At 35.0% G+C, this 8,833-nt stretch overlaps 1 protein-coding gene across 3 annotated transcripts in view; it reads left to right on the forward strand.

Moving 5' to 3' along the window:
* The window catches only part of LOC107560009 (paired amphipathic helix protein Sin3a-like), a 28,934-nt gene that overhangs the window by 15,317 nt on the left and 4,784 nt on the right, over positions 1–8,833 (forward strand). For all 3 annotated transcript variants that reach the window (XM_016244064.1, XM_016244066.1, XM_016244065.1), the window contains 9 exons: positions 645–800; positions 926–1,015; positions 1,124–1,242; positions 1,805–2,015; positions 2,116–2,232; positions 2,320–2,558; positions 6,506–6,689; positions 6,775–7,357; positions 7,540–7,709. In XM_016244064.1, the coding sequence (XP_016099550.1) occupies positions 645–800; positions 926–1,015; positions 1,124–1,242; positions 1,805–2,015; positions 2,116–2,232; positions 2,320–2,558; positions 6,506–6,689; positions 6,775–7,357; positions 7,540–7,709 (1,869 nt within the window). The remainder of the gene's footprint in view (positions 1–644; positions 801–925; positions 1,016–1,123; positions 1,243–1,804; positions 2,016–2,115; positions 2,233–2,319; positions 2,559–6,505; positions 6,690–6,774; positions 7,358–7,539; positions 7,710–8,833) is intronic.

Here is an 8,833-nt window from a genome sequence, read left to right on the forward strand (position 1 = left end):
GTGTCACATCACAGTGGAGTCAGCTGTCTTAACCGTGGCTTGTGTACTGCAAACACATATTCATCACTGTGTCTGTCACGAGACTGTTCCCCTTTTTCGGGCTCTGTCTTTACATTTATTTTGAAAGATGAAGTTCGCGATTATGGTAAGGGGCGTTACATTTCTGACGAGTGCTTGCGGTGTTCGGCCAATCACAATGCACTGGGTCAGCTGGCCAATCAGAGCAGACTGCGCTTGTCGGAAGGAGGGACTTTGTAGAAAACGAAGCGTTTGAGAGAGGCGGGGCATAGAGGACCTACAATAATGTACAGTATTTGAAAAATAATGTGTTTTTTGAACATTAAAGCATGTCAACATATTCTGTTACACCAAATACACAAAATAATGATGTTTAAAAAAGCATCATATGACCCCTTTAAGACTTTTTATTACTTCAAATGTCATAAAACTGAATTTTAATCGCACACATGCTCCTAAATACATTTCAGTGTTTGCACACATCTATTTTTATTCGCAAATGCGAGTGAAATGCTCAAACTGTCGTGCCCTGTAATTTTTATTTCAGTTGTAGTTTTGGTTATTTTAGTACATGGCGTTACACTAAGTGAAAATGACGCATGCTTCCTGCTATGAATTTCCTCTAGCTGCTGAGCAAGACGACAGCAGAGAAGGCCGAATCTGTGCGTAACGATCACGGTGGAACGGCCAAGAAACCACAGCTCAATAACAAGCAGAGGCCCAATCAGAACGGCTGCCAGATACGCAAGCACTCGACTACAGCCGTCACCCCACCTGTGAAGGTACAGGAAATTGTCAAACTCATAGAAATACATTTCATTATACACTGAATGAATTTCTTTGTATTTGGCATGATTTTTTGTAGAATTACTTTCTTGATATCTGACTTATTTATAATATCTGACAGAAAAAGCTCAAGTTAATGAATATCAAAGATTCATCCGTGGCAGAATCTGGCAAACATGGTGGAGGAACAGAGTCTCTTTTCTTTGACAAAGTGAGTTGCTTTGGGTTAACGTAGGGATGTTGATGTAATATGCAGGTTGTTTTGATCTCAAAACATTTTGATTTCCTATTTTGACTTACATTATGGGTGTATTCGTAGGTGCGGAAAGCTTTACGAAGTGCTGAAGCTTATGACAACTTTCTCCGGTGCCTGATCATTTTTAATGAAGAGATCATTTCTCGTGCTGAGCTGGTTCAACTTGTGGTTCCATTCTTGGGGTAAGTCCCGTTTGAAGTGAATTTTAATTGTATTCTATTTTATTTTTATTTATTTATTTGAGTTTAATTCATTTAAAAGTATTTGATTTAAATAAATTACAGATTTATTTTATCTTTATTTTTTTTATTGTTTTATATTTATTAAATATGTCTATTTTATTTATTTCTATTTATTTATTTATTTTAACAGAACTTCCTTGGCATTTATTTAGAAGTAGTTGGTTTGTGTTACTAGCTGCCAAAACATTTTTGGGAATAATGTTTTGTTTTATTTTAATTCATTTTTTATTATTAAGATATTTTTTGCAAAACTGCTCTAGAAATTATTCTGCAGTAGTGGGATTGTTTTTTTTTTGTTTTTTTTTTGCATTTTCACCATTCATTCATTCATTTTTTATTTATTTTATTTTTTCTATTTTTTTGCACAAATTATTTTGCAGTAGGTAGATTTTGCCATTCATTTTTTTATTTTTTTATTTTTGTATCTATTACAAAGCTGCCTCCAGTATTTATTTTGCAGTAGTAGGTTTGTGTTTTTACTAATTAACCCATTTTCCCCTAGCAAATTTCCTGAGCTGTTCACTTGGTTTAAGAACTTCCTTGGATATAAGGAGATGTCACACCTGGAGAGGTACCCAAAAGAAAGAGCCACTGAAGGAATTGCCATGGAAATTGACTACGCGTCATGCAAGCGTCTGGGCTCTAGTTATCGAGCTTTACCCAAGAGCTACCAGCTTCCCAAATGCACAGGAAGAACATCACTCTGTAATGAGGTTAGAGATGATTTCCCCCTAACAACAGCTTCTTAATAATGAGCATGCATCATATGACACAAGCTTTTATTAAGAAACTGGTTCTTTGTGTATGCATCAGGTGCTGAATGATACCTGGGTTTCCTTCCCCTCCTGGTCTGAGGACTCGACCTTCGTCAGCTCCAAGAAGACTCAGTATGAAGAGCACATGTACAGGTGTGAGGACGAGCGATTCGAGGTGAGACGCTAACACGCACAAGAACATTTTTACTGGTTTCACTTGCTGTTGTGATGTAATTCTTGCTAACGATGTCGTCGACTTCAGCTGGATGTCGTCTTGGAAACCAACCTGGCCACCATTCGTGTGCTGGAGGCGGTTCAGAAGAAGCTGTCTCGGATGTCTGCGGAAGAGCAGGTGAAATTCCGACTGGACAACACTCTGGGCGGCTGCTCGGAGATCATCCACAGGAAAGCCATCCAGAGGATATATGGAGACAAAGCTCTGGACATCATCGACGGACTGAAGAAGAATCCGGCAGTGTCTGTTCCCATTGTACTCAAGAGGTTAGAGAGAATGACCTTCAAAAGGCCTGCTGCATTGCGTATATCAGCTGCATATGCTCTTCAATTGCACGTACAAAGGCGCTGGCGCGCTGTAGCCTCTATCCTTTCATATCAAAGCGCGAAATAAACTACGTGCATGCAATGCTGTGGTCAGTTAAGTCATGAAGTTACCAAAAAGGCGATTAAAGCTGCCTTAAAACTGCATGCATGTAATATATTTTATATGAGTCACATTTAAGAACATGTCTCTGAAATGGTTTTCAAAACTGTCCTGTAGCAGCCCAGCACTGTCTCACTCATCTAACACACCCGATTTAACTCGTCAGCTCGTGTTTATTTTAGCACTTCCGTTAGTGAATATGCAGCCTGCAAAACACTAAAATAAATATCAAAGAAATAATAGTTAAACAAGAAAGTAGCCTAAATAAGAAAGTTAAATACACCCTGTCTACAGGACGCGAGCTGCGCCGCGCGACAAAATACTATAAAACTCATTATAATCAGTGATGCTACACTGGATGCGACACGACATGACAAATCCCCGACAGTAAACTGCCTCGTTTTATTTATGAGGTACTGACACAGAGTTCAAATGTCCTGTGTAGACACTAGACAGACTCAACCTGTTGCAACACGGCGGTGTCGCGTCCGGTATAGACACAGTTCACTGTTCTGCTACTGTTATTACACTTGTATACAAAACTTCATATTATGCTTGTTATAGAGTGCGTGACGTCACGTGCACTATCACCGGTGGCAGTAGGTGACGCGGTTCTCACAGCGACCGTCACAGCCCTAGTAATTTATTTATTTCCTATGTTTGTGTTGCTACATTTTACATTGGCAATAATATTACTTTACTCTAGTACAGGAAAATAATTATTCAAGTACTTTATAATAAATTATAATATTCACGTAGGGTTTTTTATATATATATATATATATATATATATATATATATATATACATACATATACATATACAGTGGGTACGGAAAGTATTCAGACCCCCTTAAATTTTTCACTCTTTGTTATATTGCAGCCATTTGCTAAAATCGTTGGGTCTTTCCCAAAAAGACTCATGGCTGTATTCGATCAAAAGGGTGCTTCTACTAAATACTGAGCAAAGGGTCTGAATACTTAGGACCATGTGATATTTCAGTTTTTCTTTTTTAATAAATCTGCAAAAATGTCAACAATTCTGTGTTTTTCTGTCAATATGGGGTGCTGTGTGTACATTAATGAGGAAAAAAAATTAACTTAAATGATTTTAGCAAATGGGTGCAATATAACAAAGAGTGAAAAATTTAAGGGGGTCTTGAGTACTTTCCGTACCCACTGTATATATATATATATATATATCAGAATCAGATAGAGCTTTATTGCCAAGTATGTTTGCACATACAAGGAATTTGTTATAGTGTCACAAGCTTCCAGTACACGGAGACAACAACAACACACAGCTAATAAAAATAAGATGTGAATAAAATACCCATGCATAAATATAAACCACAAAAAAAGAATAAATTGTATGTACAGGTGTGCTAGAAATGGAATAGGAATAAAATAAAATAAAATAAAGTTGTAGGAATGTGCTAGGATTTAGGGTGATAAATAAGTAAGTATAAGGTTATTCTTGTGTGTGTGTGTGTCTGTCTGTGTGTGTGTGCGCGTGTGTATGTATATATATATATATATATACTGAATTTGATACCGGCATACCCCCATACCCCTACAAACCGAATGATTCGTTGGACTAATCGATCCTATTACATTTGGAAAATAAAAGAGCTTAAAGTGTGAAATATAATGTTCTGAGTGCCACTGCGCTCAACAAGACAGCCCAAACGGCGTAACTGTCCAGTGGCGTAGCGGACGGCCCCGTGATAACCTCCCATAGCGGTGGGTGCATTGAAAGACGACGATCTTGTATCATCGATAGCCAGAGATATTATCAAAAACATCAATTATTGGCAATATTAAGAGGATTTGGCATTTCCAATTAATGTAGGCCTGTTACGTTCTTATTTTTATTAGGCCTATTATTATTATGAAGTTACTTTTATTATTAAATAATAATTACAATTAATTTGCCCCGCAATAATTACCGCATAACTGACGTGCTGTGAGAATAACAAAAGATATTTAGCCTACTCCTTAATTAAAATGCTTTTAAAAAGTGTCTTTTAAAGTCAACAATGAATTATATGCCTATAATTAAAATATTAACACTGCAGTCATCGACAAAAATCAATGAAATAAAAAGCTTTTATTCCAAGCACCGACTTTTAAAAAAACAACCTGTTAAACACGAAATATGTTTCTTCCAATTTTTTTTGCTATCAAGAACACAATGATTGGAAACGCTTCTTCATTCTTTTTATAGCAATCAGTCTGCTCTTACAATCTAATTAGTATGATAGTGATTTCACCTGACTAGTACTCATTCACACTAGTGATGCAAAGTCCGATTCATTTCCGTGAACCGGTTCTTTTCGGACAGATCGGCTCATTGGACCGGTTCAAAAAGCCGATTCATCGGTTCCTGACGTCATCAAGCAATAACGTCTCTTTGCATTTCTTTTCTAACAACTCAATGGCATGTTGTATCAATGAAAAATTTATGATATGTTTACAGTATAAAGAATGAATAAACCAGTCTTATAAACTCCTTGATTTCGCTTAAGCAACTTTAAATATAATATGCATGCACAATAAACTATTGTAAAATGTATTTACATCACTCGACAGAAAGGTTTTTGCAGGTTTTGATAAAAAGTAAATTAATAACAGTCATAATAAGCATATTTCCAGTACGCGCCTCAGGCTTGCACAGTATCGTCAACTCACTCATCAGAATCTTCGGTAATCCTCGGCAAACTTCGACAGTTGGTTGAACCGGCTCATTCGGTTATTGTTGAGTTGGACGTGCTACTTCGGCTGTGCGTCCTGCGTCCTCAACCCGGAACTAAATTTCGATTTGTGAACCGGCTCAACTGGTTACTTCCTGAGAACCGGCTCAAAAGAACGATTCGTTCAAGAACCGAACATCACTAATTCACACTTTCACATGTGCAGCTGATATGATTAGTCAGTTAATGTTAGCTGGTCATTTTGTCAGGATCAAAAAACTGTGAAATTTGTTTTTGGTGAAAAGTTAATTTTTTGGCCAATGAAGCTTTTAGCAATTATTTAAAATGCATCTGATCACTCTACAATAATCTAGAAATAATAAAATAATAATAATCAACTTTTAGCCATGACTGTGTGTGTGATGTGTGTGTAATGTGATGTGTGTTAAATATATATAAATGCATAGTATTTAGTTTTATTTAGTTATTTAAAGTCATTTTTTAATGTATTTATTTTACAAATAAACACACACACACATACACACACACACACAAAAATTTATTTGATTTTAACTTTTAATTTTAACTTCATTTTATTTTATTATTTATATACCAGTAGTGGGTTAACGTTTTTATATTATATTATATTATTCAAATTTAGTAGTTCACCAATTTGGATTTTTCAGATCTTTTTTTTTTAATGCATTTTATTTTATGTAATTTATTTATTTATTAAGTAAATATTTATTAGTACTTATATTCATATATTTATCTTATTTAATAAATATTTATGAATTTATTTATTATTATTTTATTTTATTTCCCAGCATGTATTTATCAGTAGTGTTTTAGCAATGATCAATAATATTACATTACATTTATTTTATATTTTATTATTATACTAGATTATCCAAAAATAGTGGTTGACCAATGTGGGTTTTTAAAGCTGTTATTTTATTTCATTTTATTACCAATATTTGTTTTTATTTAGCTGTTTCCAATAACTAGATTTTAGCTGCTAAAGTTTTGTTGTTGTTGTTGAAATCAAGTTATTTTAACATATGTTAAATATCCATCTTCTCATTCTGCGTCTCAGGCTAAAGCTGAAGGAGGAAGAGTGGCGTGAAGCTCAAAGGGGTTTTAACAAGATCTGGAGAGAGCAGAATGAGAAATACTACCTAAAATCTCTGGACCATCAAGGCATTAACTTCAAACAGAACGACACTAAGGTGCTGCGCTCGAAAACACTTCTCAATGACATCGAGAGCATCTTTGATGAGGTGAGATGCTCTTTATCCTCTAGAGGAAGTTAAAAGGGTTTGTTCCTCTCAGAGAAACTTGATTGATGGTTGTGTGTTCGTTTAGCGGCAGGAACAGGCTTCGGAGGACAGCAGTACATCTCCAAGCGGGCCTCACCTGACACAGACCTACGAGGACCGTCAGATTCTGGAGGATGCGGCGGCGCTAATCGTCCATCACGTGAAACGCCAGAGCAGCATCAACAAAGAGGACAAATACAAGATTAAACAGATCATCTACCACTTCATCCCCGACATGCTGTTCTCCCAGAGAGGAGTGTTGTCGGATGCTGAGGAAGACGATGATGAGGAAGACATGGACCTCGACGAGGGGGTGTCGAAGAAGCACAACGGACTAACGGGAGGCACTCGCGGCAGCCCGACAAAGTCCAAACTGCTGTTTAGCACGTCTGTGGCTCAGCGGCTGCGCTCCTGTGAGGACGCGTATAATCTGTTTTATGTGAATAACAACTGGTACATCTTCCTCCGGCTGCACCACACCCTGTGCTCGCGTCTGCTGCGGCTCTATGCGCAGGCCGAGCGACAGATCGAAGAGGACCTGAGGGAGCGCGAGTGGGAGAGGGAGGTGCTCGGACTCAAACGGGACAAAAATGACAACACTGCCGTCCAGCTGCGCCTGAAGGAGCCCAGTGAGTGACAAAACCAGCTAACTTGAACAATTGTTTTATCAGAATAACTGATGAATTGTGCACAGTAAGATCAGGAACATTTATTAAGGAAGTGAATTCAATTTCATGTTGATTTTTGAAGTCTGGTGGATGTTTGTTGCTGATTTTGGACTGATTTCAGAAACTCTCACTCTCTCTTTCAGTGGACATAGATGTGGAGGATTATTACTCGGTGTTTCTGGAGATGGTGCGCAATCTGCTGGACGGGAATATGGAGGCGTCTCAGTACGAAGATTCGCTCCGAGAGATGTTCACCATTCACGCCTATATCGCCTTCACCATGGACAAGCTCATCCAGAACATAGTCAGACAGGTCCGTCTGCCCAAATCCACTGACATAATCATAATATAAGCATGACGTGCTTTTGCATGTCATGCCTAAAAAAACATGCTTTGAAGTGATCATATTAGAATTTTTTTTGCCTTGATATTTACAGTATAGTGCTAGTTGTTTTATTATATTGTATTATATTATATTTAGAATATTCTTTTATTTTATTATATTCATTGTAAATCAAAATTGTAAAAAATTAAATATATAAATAATTAATAATAATATAAAGTATATTATAAAATATAAAGTGAATAAATAGTGTGTAATAAACAAGAAAATCAAAAAAACTATGAGCTACAAAAAAGGCTCATTCTAAACTTCCACAAATATATTGAAAGAAAATGTGTATATATATACATATATATAATATAATATATATATATATATACATACACTCACCGGCCATTTTATTAGGTATACCTCATTTGGAAATAATTAATCATTTGACAGCAATAATATATATATATATTACATGGCTTTAAATTAACAGAATGGTTGTTGTTAAAAAAAAAAACCTATGGATAGTGAATTTATATACACACACACATACAAGTGTGTATTTGTTTCTATATATATATATATATATATCATTTTTTTTCTTAATTTTATTCAAATTTATTTAACTTGATGATTTGTTAAATGTTACTTTTTTATTATGAATTTTTTTTTAATAAATTATCTTTTTGGATATTTAAAAAAATAACAAATAATTTAGAAAAAATATATAACGTGAATAAATAGTGAGTAGCGTGAATAACATAAATATAAATTATGAAAATGGCTTGTTCGAAATGCGTACAATTATGGTATTTTTTTCTCAATTTATGGAATTTATATTCATTATTTTATAAATGTGTTTTTTTTTTTACCTTTTATATTTGTTTATTCCCTATATATTTAATTGAACAAAAATGTCTTGTGTAAAATGTGCGCGCATTATGAACACACGCGCATATATTTCATAATCAGTATTTAAATTTTTCATAATTTGTTCATAATTTCATAACTTAAAAAAAAAAATGCACTTTATATATATATATATATATATATATATATATATATATATATATATATTTATTTTTTTTTTTTATGAAAATAGTTTA

This window comes from Sinocyclocheilus grahami, unplaced genomic scaffold (assembly GCF_001515645.1).
Source record: "Sinocyclocheilus grahami isolate Dianchi unplaced genomic scaffold, SAMN03320097.WGS_v1.1 scaffold707.1, whole genome shotgun sequence".
Classification (NCBI taxonomy): domain Eukaryota; kingdom Metazoa; phylum Chordata; class Actinopteri; order Cypriniformes; family Cyprinidae; genus Sinocyclocheilus; species Sinocyclocheilus grahami.